The 14,193-nt window shown below is 35.3% G+C and overlaps 1 protein-coding gene across 1 annotated transcript; it reads right to left on the bottom strand.

The window, feature by feature from the left end:
* Nucleotides 1–12,503: 12,503 nt before the first annotated feature.
* Nucleotides 12,504–13,916, bottom strand: LOC145131973 (transcription factor MYB14-like). Its single transcript, XM_079066616.1, has 3 exons — nt 13,707–13,916; nt 13,456–13,585; nt 12,504–13,267 (listed from the first exon to the last, which is right to left on the bottom strand). The coding sequence occupies exons 1-3, from the start codon at nt 13,837–13,839 to the stop codon at nt 12,787–12,789; spliced, it is 744 nt and encodes a 247-aa protein (XP_078922742.1). The 5' UTR covers nt 13,840–13,916; the 3' UTR covers nt 12,504–12,786.
* Between the last annotated feature and the right edge of the window lie 277 nt (nt 13,917–14,193).

Genomic DNA, 14,193 nt, shown 5'->3' with positions numbered 1-14,193 from the left:
TTGACAAAATTCATGTTTTTTTTCTTTTTTTTCAACTTTGAAAATAAAACATTTGCATCAATATAACAGAAAACAACCCATGGCTCTGATACCACTGTTGGGATTTGAGCATTCTACCACTCCTATGGTGTACATGCAACCATATAAACCTTGGATCTATGTTTTCTCTATTATACATGCAAATATTAACTATTCCAAGGTTTCATCCTAACTAGCATATTATGAAGCACCTATACTACAAAGTTCTAGTTAGATGACATACCTTTTGATGTAGCTTGATGTCTTCAAGCTTTAAGAGCTTAGCCCCAATAGTGTGGAAGCCTCAAATGGAATCACAAATCACCAAAACACCTTGGAAGAACTTGAGAGAATATGTATGCACACTAAAATCGGCCCACTCTTATTTTCACACACTTGTGCCAATTTTGTGAGCCAAGGACCCCTTTATATATTATGGAGGATTAGGGTTACATCCATGTAAACCCTAATACCCATGACCTTTCATTTACATAGGATCCATGGGTTAAAAGCTCCATGGACCATCCATGAAAGCTTGGCCCAACCTAAATGAACTTGGCACATTCCATATATATAAGAGTCCATATTTAATTAGTTCTTTTTGATCACTTAATTAATTCTAAATTAATTCTTGATCAATACTATTTAAATAATATGATTCCATATTAATATATTAGAACTTATAATATATTAATATAAATCATAAATATACTATTCTTGAAAGACTATCCATATAAATTGTGCCGGTGAAGTGCAACCCAAATGGACCATGTCGGGTCGAGTCAAGTACATACCAAATATAGTTATGGACTTAGACATTAATCCAACAATACGCCCGAAGGTGCATCCGAATCCCTCAAACCAAGGCTCTGATACCAACTTCTAACGACGTAAATTTTAAAACAATTTTTCATTTTTCAACACAATAAAACTCATATAATATTCTCAAAATCTCATGTGTATCAAATGTCATCACAATAAAACATATCCCAGAATCTCAAAAACATAATCCTCTGCCAGTGTGTACAAATCATGTCGGCGCCTTCCCGCGATCCACGCTAGTACCTGAAACACATATCACATAACACGGTAAGCATAAATGCTTAGTGAGTTCCCCAAAATACCACATACAACACATAGGCCACTCGAGGCTATAACTCGATAAGACCCCCTGGTCAATATGTCTCAGCGGGACCCTCCAGTCCCGTAGCTCGTTGGACCCTCTGGTCCGGTCTAGCTTGTTGGACCCTCTGGTCCGGTCTAAATCCTTGGACCCTCCGGTCCGGTCTGAATATCACATAGCATACATAAATCACAATACACATAATCTCAAGTAAACACATAACACATAAGACCCTCCGGTCTGCACATGGATACCACTCTAGGTAATGTATAGTGAGAAGACTCATCTCGGGTAATCTCGGTAAGTCTTGAACTCGAAGTACTGCTCTAGCCTCCACCTAATCACGTAAGGTAATTTACCTCTAATTAACAACGACTCTCAAGGCTAGACTAATCCCTTCCTATAATCTCATAGAAGGGGAAAAGACCATTTTACCCCTCCAATGGTCCACATGTCCAATAGTTGACCAAACCCTAAAAGTCAACAAAAGTCAACTCCAGTCAACGGTCCAACTTGACCAGAGTCGTCGAGTGCACTTGGGTGACTCGGCGAGTCCATGCGTGTCCTCTAAATCCTCATAAGGCCTCACTCGACTCGTCGAGTTAGCCTTTCATTCTACGGGTTACCACTGATCACGAATAGCGGGGCAACCCGATCCGACTCGTCGAGTCCCCTTATGGACTCGGCGAGTTTCCTCCATGGCAATACTCATTTGACCTTCTGAGGTAAGATCTATTCCTCTAACTTATAGATCTAGCCTTCTAACACCCAAAAGTCACGTAAAGGTCTGAACTTGGGGCTCATGCATGGTGTGTTTTGCTCTATACACCATTATGACTCCATTGAAGCTTCATAGCTTCAAGGTTCCAAAGTTACTCACTCAAAGCTACTTACTCTCTGGTTCTATGGACCTCACAAGGTCCAGATCTACAAAACAACTAGAAAAAGGGTTTGGATGCACCCAAAACCCCATCCAAAAGGTGATACAAGCCCTAACTCAACAACCAAAGGAAATCTATTCAAACACTAGAGAGACAAGAGCTTGTACCAGATCTGAAGCTTGAATGAAGATGAAGCTGATCCACCAACTCTCCTCTGAGATCCTTCCAACACTCTTGACCTTCTTCTTCAAAGAAATGACCTCCAATTAGCCTCTTTCCTCTCTAACTCACAATAACTCTAGGGTTTCTCTCAAGGGACGAAGACACTGGTGGGGAGGGCCAAGGAGGCTATAAGTGCCTTTAAATAGGCCCAAGCTCGAAAGACTTAGGGTTTCTGCCAACAGCGCTGACTCGGTGAGTCAGCTTGTTGACTCGTCGAGTCCATTCATTTTCCACGTCACCAAGTCGCAATCCTACTCGACGAGTTAGGACGCCAACTCGTCGAGTCACTCCTCATAACTTAGAAAATAATCTCATTTTATCATACCTGGAAATCCGGATGTTACACATGAATGAAGCTCACAAGACTAGATACTCCGTTCACCCAGGTTCAGATAAGATGTATCTGGATCTCAAACAACTCTATTGGTGGCCGAACATGAAAGCATAGATCACTACCTTCGTGGGAAAGTGCTTGACTTGCGCCAAGGTGAAGGTGGAATATCAAAAGCCCTCAGGTCTACTTCAGCAGCCAGAAATACCTGAGTGGAAGTGGGAAAGGATTACGATGGATTTCATCACTAAGTTGCCCAAGTCTCCAAATGGGCACGATGCCATCTGGGTAATTGTTGATCGATTGACTAAATCCGCCCATTTCCTGCCAATCAAAGAAAACTTCAAAATAGAGAGACTGACACGAATCTACATTCGAGAGATAGTCCGCCTGCATGGTGTACCTGTGTCCATTATCTCTGATCGGGATATCAGATTTACCTCGAGATTTTGGCAGTCACTGCAGAAGGCTCTTGGAACTAAGCTGGATATGAGCACAACTTACCATCCGCAGACCGATGGGCAGAGTGAGAGAACCATTCAAACATTGGAAGACATGTTGAGAGCATGCGTCATCGACTTTGGCACGTCGCGGGACACTCATTTGCCCTTGGTCGGATTCTCCTACAACAACAACTACCATACCAGCATCAAGGTTGCGCCGTTCGAAGCTCTCTATGGCCGTAAGTGCAGATCCCCTCTGTGCTGGGCTGAGGTGGGTGACATGCAGCTAGCTAAAGGTCAAGTCCCCGATAGCACTCTCACGGGCCCAAAAATCATCCGAGAAACTACTGAAAAGATCATACAAATTTGGGAACGACTAAAAGCTTCAAGAGATAGACAAAAGAGCTACGCCGATAAGAGACGAAAACCCTTGGAGTTCCAGGTTGGTGACCGTGTTCTTTTGAAGGTCTCACCCTGGAAAGGCATGATACGCTTTGGAAAGCGTGGAAATCTAAATCCAAGATACATAGGACCATTCGAAATCCTCGCTACGATCGGTCCCGTAGCATACAAACTCCGTCTACCCCAGGAACTTACCAATATTCATCCCATCTTCCACGTCTCGAATCTTAAAAAGTGTTTATCCGACGAAACCCTTATGATTCCTCTTGATGAGATCGAGGTCAACGAGAACCTCAATTTCATGGAAGAACCAGTCGAAATCATGGATCGAGAAGTCAAAAGAACGAAACAAAGTCGCATACCGAAAGTGAAGGTCCGCTGGAATGCCAAGAGAGGACCTGAATTCACTTGGGAGCGCGAAGATTCAATGCAACAGAAGTATCCCCATCTCTTTCCGAGTTCATGATTTGTATTCTATGTTTGAATTTCGGGATGAAATTCCCTCTAACGGGGGGATGATGTGACAACCCGAACCTTTTTCCGTTACCGTTAGCCGATTTCTGTTAAAAAAATTTGAATTGTATTGAGTTCCGTCAAATTCCTTTGGTTTGGAAAATTATTTATTTATATAATTAAATTCTATATAAGAGTCGGAACCAAAATCACGCGAAAAACCCGAGTTTCCTTTGAAGAATCAATAGTTTTCGGCCTGAGAGGTGTTCACGGCTGTAAACCCATTTACGTCCGTAAACCCGTTTATGGCTAGTGACAGATGGCCCCCACCACCGACCATACCCCCAGCCTATATATACGGGACCTCCACCTTCATTTGAACTTTCTTAGCCGAAAATTCTCATTCTCTCTCTCTACCTCTCAACCGTAAACACCAAAACACCCTATTTTCTTCCGAAAATCATCAAGAATCACCTCTGGAGGTTGTTTTGGAGCAGCTAAAACACGTTTTTCATCGAATCCAACATCATTGTTCTTGATTTTACGGCCGTACACCCTTGAAATCTTCAAATCTTCAAAGGCCGCAAACCGTTTACGGCCGTACACCCTTCAAATCTTCATAGATTCTTCAAGAACACTGTTCACGGCCGTAAACCCTTCAAGGGGATGTTCACGGCTGAGAACAGTTCACGGTCGGAAACCCTTCACGGCCGCAAACTCCTTCACACCGTGAATCTTGGCTGCAAACCCACTTTTCCGATTTAATCGAGTCCTGGTAACATTCCTAAACTGAAAGCAAGTGTTTTTCCAACACTATAAATAATGGTTTCGCTAATAAAATACATATATATATATATATATATATATATATATATATATATTAATTGTATTAGGATCCCGTTGAGTGCCGCGTACATCAACTCGAGGGTCTTCACTCCCAGTTTTCGCTGTCTGACTATTCACACGACTAACAGTGAGTTCACACAACTAACAGTGAGTTCATACCCCTATACTTTTATGATTTTGTGCATTTATACAAAAAGGATTTCAACACATTTAAAACTGATGCAATTGATACAATCTTACAGTTTCCACATGTTTATAAAATATTTAGATAATTTATCCCTTTTGTAACGTGCTGAGCATAAGGGACTTTTTCAATCTACAGTCAAAATTGCATATTTTTCAGATCAATATGTAAACCAAGTACACATCATACATGCAAACTATAATAGGTATAGTTTGGGTTTTCAATACACAGTTTTACGAATTCAGATATTTACATAGCAAAACATATAAACTATGACAGATTTAGTTTATGATATATACATTACTACAAGAGTACGACATTTAATAATTATTTAAGTATAATTATTACCTTATACAGTATACACACGGGTTTAAATACAGAAGATCAATACAGAACTACACGTAAACTAGTTAATACAGGATTGTGAGACAACACTTCAATTGTACCTTTCGGGGTACAGGTTAAATCCTATCATAGTATAATCAGAGTCTCCTGGAGGGAGAGCGTAAGATTTGTGAATAGATCTATTCGGGACTGACAATCCCACACCTGAACTGCTAGCTACAGTTAGGCAGACATGCCTGGGGTGACAAATGTCATTTATCCGACACTTGAAGAACGTCGTAAAGGTCACTAGGTCATATCAAGCATGGTTATACGACTCACAATGGTATAAACTAACCTTATTGTTTGCGGGATTTCATTCTTCTTTAATTTTATTTTATTAATAAAACTAGTTCATAATACAACTGGAGAATTCCAGGGATTTCAACTCATAGTTTTATTTTAAGTAATGAAACTACTATACATACTGGTGGTAACCACGATTTTCAAGCAGAACATCTTAGAGATTACTGGTGATAACCAGGGGTTTCATACAAAGGGTTTTCATTCAAAACAATGTTATACAATGCAGTTGGTGGTAACCAGACGTACAAACTAATACATTATACACTACTACAGAACACAGTAATAAACATATATGTTATAAAATATTGGATTTTATTGGGAAGCATACAAACATTTTCCAGATTCAATGACATGGTTTTCATTACAAAAACATGCTTATGAACTCACCAGCTTTATGCTGATACTCTTTCAAAACTGTTTGTATTCTCAGGAAATCAGTAGACAGGTACCTTGCACACATTTTTGAGAAGACGGAGCGTATAGAGTCACGTCTTGTACTTTTGGTTATGCTTTTGATGTATAAAAACAAGAATCAAACAGATGTAAATACCTTTTTATATATATTCAATGTAATGGTTGTGTTTACTTTGATTACTATGATGCAATTATTGTGATACTACATATGACGTCATCCACCCCCGACGTTTCCACCATTCCGGTTTGGGGGTGTGACACTTCACATCCCATTTAAACCCTTAATTTCTTCTATAACCTTACTCTCTATTCAAAAAATAATATATTTGTAAGCCCTATGTTACTGTCAAGATCAAAAAAAGCAAGAGACTAGGGGCTTTAAAGTTTGAGTGGAAATAAAGGATGCGACGCTTGATAAGTTCATCAAGAAGCTTTTAGATTCTAAGACCAAATCAGTTTCCATTCTCGGAATCAGAAATTCTGAAGCTTTGTTTTTCTTCCATAGAGGTTTTCCTTAACCAACCTAATTTGCTCAAACTTAAAGCCCCGATTAAGATCTATCGTAACCAAATTTATTACTACCAGTATTGATTTCTTTCTGTATGGGTGTCTGATGTCTCTATACCTACCAAATGGTTTGTTCTAGATGTAAATCCTCAATATGAACAATTGGAGGCATAAATTAAAGGATTGGATTTTTCTTATTTTAAGTTTGGAATTCTTGATAAATTTTGAAACTTTATGTGGTTTTGAAGTGATTTAAAGCATTTGGTAGGTTTAATTCATGGTTGTTCAACATCATATCGCCGATCACCTCCCCTGGACGGAAATTCATCGAATTAATCTGTGTTTGTAGCTTTACATAAATTTGGATGGTGGGCCCAAAATCTGGTTGTAAATTGTGCAGCCAAACATGGTTTCAATTTTTTGTTTTTTTTTAATTTGTAATGAAACAAGGCTCAATTATAGGTTATTTTTCATAATTTTATATTTTCAATTGTCTTTAGGTTTGTTCTTATTTTTCTATTTTTATACTTTTTATATAAGTGGGTTTCTATAAGAGTAATTTCTCATGATTGTCACTTTTCTTTGGCTTGTAGTTTTGACCAAACCTCGAGAATTCACCAGCCTATTACATAATTTTTTAGGTAAACTCTGTTATAGACCATATCTTTCACCCCTTCTTTTAGATATACAAGAGAATGAACCATTAAGTAGAGCTTTCAGATCAAATGGTTATCTTTTTATAATTTCTTGATTTTCTTCTAAAAAGATATATATGACATGTTTAATTTCTTTCTAATGTAGGTTTTGGTGGTGATTGTTTTATTGCAGGTTTCAAGTGTTGGATATGCTAAATAAAAAATGGATGTAGAAATGCTTGTGGTTATACAAAATCCAGGGGTGTATGTGCCAATAAAGGTGAGTTTCTTCTTAAATTTTTAGTTTTTTCTTCTTAAGCTCTCACCTTCCTCTTGTATGTGTCCTGAATATGACTATGGGAGATTTGTATTGCACTTTTACATAGCTTCCGTATATACTTTTTGGACTAGAGAATGAAACTCATGGAGAAAGATGAGGTTAATTTCTTTCAAATATGTTTTTAGGTTGTGAGGTAATTAAAAAAAATGAAAACTGCTTTGAGGATGTGAGGTAACAGAATGATAGTTGTTGTAAATTGATACTTATTGTTAAACATACTTTCACCATGCGGACAACTTTTATCCATCTAAGTGAGATATCTTGATTTCTTTCATTAGATTCTCGCCTCTTGAATCTTTATTTGAAGATGCAAATTATAGATTTTTCTCTCAATAATGAGCTAAAATATATGTTTTTTTTTGTTGCTTTAGGAAGATGACGGGCTGAATCTGGATCACAAATGATTTATTGCAAAATCTATTATATGCTTCAAACATGGTAAGAATTTGGTTCTTGATTTGCTTATATTTAATTTCAAGGTTGTGATTATTTGTTTGTTTGAACCCATGATTTTTTGCTATGCTTTAGTGCAATTTGGAACCTGGTGTATCTGCAAAATGAGTCTAGGCACAATTTCTGCATTTGAAGATTGCAATATGTAAGGGTATGGTTTCCATTGTGATTAACCCACAAAAGGGTAGTTAACTTTACATGTTTTTTTTGGCAATTAATACCTTATAGTTTAACATACACTAAATTAAAATGGGTATAATATTTTCTACTTTAAAAAATACATTTTATTTGCGAAACAAACAAAGAGTCAAGTTACATCTTGACTTTTATTTTAGATCTCGGGGTTGAAACCTGAGTGGTAGTTATTACATTCTTTTTCTTGCTCCTGGGAAGTTTATGGTGCATCGAACCTGTCACTCAGAGTAGAGTGTTTCGACACCAGGTTGTAGTAAAGTATTTTGAATAATATGCTTTGCTTATAGGGTCAAATATTGTATTTCTTCCGTTATGAATTGTGATTAAATTCTTGTGGAGGATACATACTAACATCCTTCATACACGTTTTTCCATTAACAGTTATGCTTCAATATTTTGTTTTGACAACATTATGATATTGACAAACTATTTAACAAGTTTTTAGTTAAACATACACATTTTTTTAAAGAATTTCTTAAACATTGCCTAATTTGGAGTCATTGGTACTTTGATATCCTCATTTCATTAGCTATATTAAGATGCTTAATCATTGACTCATTGCTCTCAAAATGATTATTTGCTTATGACGACATAGTTATATCCATTTTTTATTACTATAGTTGTGTATGTGTCATTAGTTGCTCATCTCTTATCTATGTATGTTGGTACTTTGACAGTGAATTAGGTGGAAGCGGATCAGATTTGTATTTGCAACAGACCGGATCTGGGCAAGGGTTTTTCAATTGGTTATTTGTCAGTGAATTTTGTATAATAATTGTTTATATATATATATATATATATATATATATATATATATATATATATATATACTTTTTTTTCTTTTGTTAACAAAATTTACTTGCCTTTGTAGTTTTAAACAATTATTTTTTATGCGGCGAAAGACATATTTCTCCAAAACAAAACATTATATTACTCTCCTAAAAGAAAACATAGTATATATACAATGAATTGATTTAAGCTATTAAAAAGTTATCCACGATTCCAAAAAGAGACGTTTATAGAAATAAATTTGAATATTATAATTGATAAACAATTTTTAGAATTTTCTAAACATTTATTATAAAATATATTTTCAATCTTTGTGGTTTCCACAGGTTGTATATATATATATATATATATATATATATATATATATATATATATATATATATATATATATATATATATATATATATATATATATATATGATTACCACGGGCTTCAAAAGAAAACATTTATTATAAAATATACTTGTCTTTGTAGTTCTAAACAATTGTTTTTTTATGTGGTGAAAGTACATATTTCTCCAAAAGAAAACATTATATTACTCTCCTAAAAGAAAACATAGTATATACAATGAATTGATTTAAGTTACTAAAAAGTTATCTATGGTTCCAAAAAGAGACATTTATAAAAATAAATTTGAATATTATAATTGATAAACAATTTTTAGAACTTTCTAAACATTTATTATAAAATATATTTTCAATCTTTTATCCGTGGTTTCCACGGGTTTCAATCTTTTATCCGTGGTTTTCACGGGTGGTGTTTGGTGGGGGTGGGGGTGGTGATGGTGGTGGGTGGTGGTTTTGGTGGGTGATGGGTGGTGGTTTAGGTATGTGATGGGTGAGGTAGTGGTGGTGGATGGTAGTTAGCGGTGGAGGTAGGTGGTGATGGTGGTGGTTAGTGGTGGTATTGGGTTGTAGGTTGTGGTGATAATTGGTTGGTAGTAGTGGTGGGTGGTTGGTGGTGGTGGGTGGTGGTGGGTAGTGGTGGGTGGTGATGAGTGGTGGATGGTGGGTGGTAGTGGGTGGTGGGTGGTGATGTTTGGTGGTGATGGGTGGTTGCTGGCGCGTGGTGGTGATGAGTGGTTGGTGGTGGGTGGTAGGTGGTGGTGGTTGGATGGTGAGTGGTGTTGGTTAGTGGGTTTTTTAATTATTTTTTATTTATATAAATATATTTATTCACATCTAGTTTTTAATTTAATTACAAAAGTGTCACCTTGCAAATTAAATAATAAATTTTCTTCTCAAATACTGTCGCAATAAAAAAATGTTCTCGATTGAATTTCATGTGGTGAGGTATGGTGGGTGATGACGGGTGGTGTTGATAGGTGGTAGTGGCATGTGGTGAGGTTCGGTGGTGGTGGTGGTGTAGGTGGTGGGTGGTGATTTAGGTAGGGATGATGTTGGTGGGTGGTGGTGGTGGGTAATGGAGGTGGGTGACGGTGGGTGGTGGTTGGTGATGGGTGGGGTGGTGGTGGTAATGGTGGTGGAGACGGGTGCTGGTGATGGGTGGTGGTGGTGAGTGGTGGTATTTGGTGATGGTGGGGGTGGTGATGGTGGTGGGTAGTGGTTTTGGTGGGTGATGGGTGCTGGTTTTGGTGTGTGATGGGTGAGGTAGTGGTGGTGGGTGGTGGTTAGCGGTGGAGGTGGGTGGTGATGGTGGTGGTTAGTGGCGGTATTGGGTTGTAGGTTATGGTAATAAGTGGTTGGTAGTAGTGGTGGGTGGTTGGTGGTGGTGGGTAGTGGTGGGTATATGGTGGTGGGTGGTGATGAGTGGTGGATGGTAGTGGATGGTGGGTGGTAGTGGGCGGTGGGTGGTGATGTTTGGTGGTGATGGGTCGTTGGTGGCGCGTGGTGAGTGGTGGGTTGTAGGTGGTGGTGATGGGTGGTTGGTGGTGGTGGTGGTGGGTGGTAGGTGGTGGTGGTTGGATGGTGAGTGGTGTTGGTTAGTGGGTTTTTTAATTATTTTTTATTTATATAAATATATTTATTCACATATAGTTTTTAATTTAATTACAATAGTGTCACCTTGCAAATTAAAGAATAATTTTTCTTCTCAAATATTGTCGCAATAAAAATGTTCTCGATTGAACTTCATCTCTTTCTCTCTCTCTCTTTATATATATATATATATATATATATATATATATATATATATATATATATATATATATATATATAGGTTGAAATGTTTCAAACATCTATTGTGTGCTAGAATGCACCAATAAAAATTTAGTAAAAATTATATGTATATTAAATGATATTCATACCTATAATTCATTTTTATGGAAACTAATTAAATTCTTCATTAATGTCAACAATAATATTATTTCAGAATGAATTCGTATTGAGAAAAAATGAGAGTGTATTCTTGTAGAATGAGAGTGTATTCTAGTAGAATACACTTTCGTTCTTCATATTCCATGCAACTTTATTGTATTTTAAATGAGTGAGTCCTGAAACAAAAAACTATATGTATATTAAATGATATCCATACTTATAATTCCTTTTTATGGAAACTAATTAAATTCTTCATTAATGTCAACAATAATATTATTTCAGAATGAATTCGTATTGAGAAAAAATGAGAGTGTATTCTTGTAGAATGAGAGTGTATTCTAGTAGAATACACTTTCGTTCTTCATATTCCATGCAACTTTATTGTATTTTAAATGAGTGAGTCCTGAAACAAAAAACGAACTCATACATAAAAACCTAGATGTGAATTCATTCTGAAAAAAATGTTATTGCTGACATTAATGATGAATTTAATTAATTTTCATAGAAAGAGAATTATAATTATGAATATTATTTAATATACATATAATTATCGAAATCATTTAATATCTATCTTTATTTAATTAAATAATTATTTAATTTTACTAAATTTTTATTGGTGAATTCTAGCACACAATATATATATATATATATATATATATATATATATATATATATATATATATATATATATATATATATATATATATATATATATATAGGGAAGGGTTATTTGGAAAACAAAAAAACCCTAAAAATTATAAAAATGCATAAAAAAAATACCAAGACATCACAACACTTTTTTTTGAATTTTTTTATCAAAAACTCGCTGCATTTTTTACAATTTCGCTGAAAAAAAATAAAAAATCTATTTTTTTTTTTGTAAAAAAAAAACTTTTTTCAAAAAAAATTTTCAGCGATTTTGACATAAAAATTGCGATTTTTTGATAAAAAAATTCAAAAAAAAAGTTTTGTGATATCTAAATATTTTTTTTATTCATTTTAATGATTTTTAGGGTTTTTTGTTTTCCATAGAACCTAAACCTCTATATATATATATATATATATATATATATATATATATATATATATATATATATATATATATATATATATATATATATATATATATATATATATATGTGTGTGTGTGGGGTATCCCACCCCCAATAATAATTCAAAAGTAGCCACGATATGGCTAAACAACATGATTATTTATAAAAGAAAATTAAGAAGCCAATTTGTATATAAATTACTTTTTGTTAAAAAGTTTTCTCCAATTGTCCTATTTTTTTCATTTAGTCTATCAACAATGACTTTGAATTCGTCAAACTTGTCACCTTCTAATTAATACTCTTCGAGTCAATCGTATCATCTAAAAAAAGAAAAAAAAAACATTAATAAAAGTAAAAACACAACAATTTTAATCCAAGATTTTGATCTGAAGTCGCTCTTTCACGTTAGTGATACATTTTGTTCTGTTTGATCTTATTAACAAAAACCAACGATTTGTGCTTAAAAACAATGGTTTTTTTTTTTTTCTAACGAAAAAACCGAATATAGTGATTAGAAAACTGTTACCCTGTTTAGAATTCTAATAACTCCTCTCCTCTCGTAAATACATTGAACCAAAACTGCATGTCATCATTCATGCTTGACGTGTATTTGTAACCTGCTTCCATCACCGTTAACTCACCGGAGTTTTCACCTGAGAAAATCTCTGACCAGAAGTCATTATCCATTTCTTGTAAACTTCCCAAAACTTGCATGTCACCTTTATCCATGGTGATAACCGAAGAAATCTCACAGTAAGAGTGTTTAGGAGAATTGAGTTGACTGTCACTAGTCTGGTCATGAACATTATCAGAATTAATATCTGATGATTTTATAGAGGAGGACGTCGGTGATAACTCAATGTACTCTTCTAATTTGATCTTTTGTTGCTGAAAATTTGAGGCCTGACATCGGTTCTCAGCCTCATGCACTCTCTTCTTTAAGTGAGTGTGCCAAACATTTTTAATCTCGTTATCTGTACGTCCCGGTAATTGTGCTGCAATTGCTGACCATCTGTAATTCCGATTAAAAACTCATATTATTTCCAAAAATCGATCCGTTATATCTTGAAATCCAACGCCATAGAGATTTACATATATGTTTGTAATATACAATATGGATTATCCGTATACATAGTTATAGTAGCATGTTAACAGAAAGTTTAATTAATATATATTAAGTACTCTTGATATAGAACAAACCTATTTCCTATGGCTTCATGCAATTGTATGATGGTTTGTTCTTCTTCTCTAGTAAAGTTACCCCTTTTAATATCTGGATTGAGATAATTAGTCCATCTAAGCCTGCAACTTTTCCCGCATCTTAACAAACCTATATATAAAAAGAACATAAAAGATATGATTAATTTATGAAATCACGATCTTAACATTTGATATGGTGATCAAAGTCAAACTAGATTAAAGAACATATGGAGTTCAAAACGGAAACCAACCAGCTAGTTTAGGGAGAGCGCGCCAGTTGTCATGACCATACTTTTTAATGTAGTCGATGAGGATCTGATCTTCTTCGTGTGTCCATGGGCCTTTCTTCAACCCCATCCTCTCGCAACACGGGGATCTAACCATTTATACACTTGAAATATATTATACTCGATGAGATTTTTGAGTGTTTTCTTAGAATTGTCTGTATGCAGAATAACAAAGAAGATAGTGTGTGTGATAGATCAAAGGGGGGAAGCGTGAATGGTTTATATAAGGGTACGGACCAAAAAAGGACAGATTATAAAGATATGTTCAATTTAAAAGTGATATTTTGGAAATGACTAAACGTTGATCTAATTTTTCTTTTTCCTTATATTAAAGAAACCTGTGTCAACTGCTCAAATTGTGTGTTCGATTTTTCCAGTGCCTCGTTATATAAATAAAAAACACCAGAACATATATTCAAAATGAACAAATAACACGTGGGGATAAAGGATT

This window comes from Lactuca virosa, chromosome 8, assembly GCF_052849685.1.
Source record: "Lactuca virosa cultivar CGN04683 chromosome 8, Lactuca_virosa_CGN04683_v6, whole genome shotgun sequence".
Classification (NCBI taxonomy): domain Eukaryota; kingdom Viridiplantae; phylum Streptophyta; class Magnoliopsida; order Asterales; family Asteraceae; genus Lactuca; species Lactuca virosa.
Note: the sequence above shows the minus strand (reverse complement) of the source record. Positions and strands in the feature narration are given on the sequence as shown.

Excerpts from the sequence above, each read along its gene's own strand:
- LOC145131973 (XM_079066616.1), bottom strand. The coding sequence starts at position 13,839 with ATGGTTAGATCCCCGTGTTGCGAGAGGATGGGGTTGAAGAAAGGCCCA. Across the intron at positions 13,586-13,706 it reads CGCTCTCCCTAAACTAGCTG|GTTTGTTAAGATGCGGGAAA; the intron begins GTTGGTTTCCGT and ends TTTTATATATAG. Across the intron at positions 13,268-13,455 it reads CATGAAGCCATAGGAAATAG|ATGGTCAGCAATTGCAGCAC; the intron begins GTTTGTTCTATA and ends TCGGAATTACAG.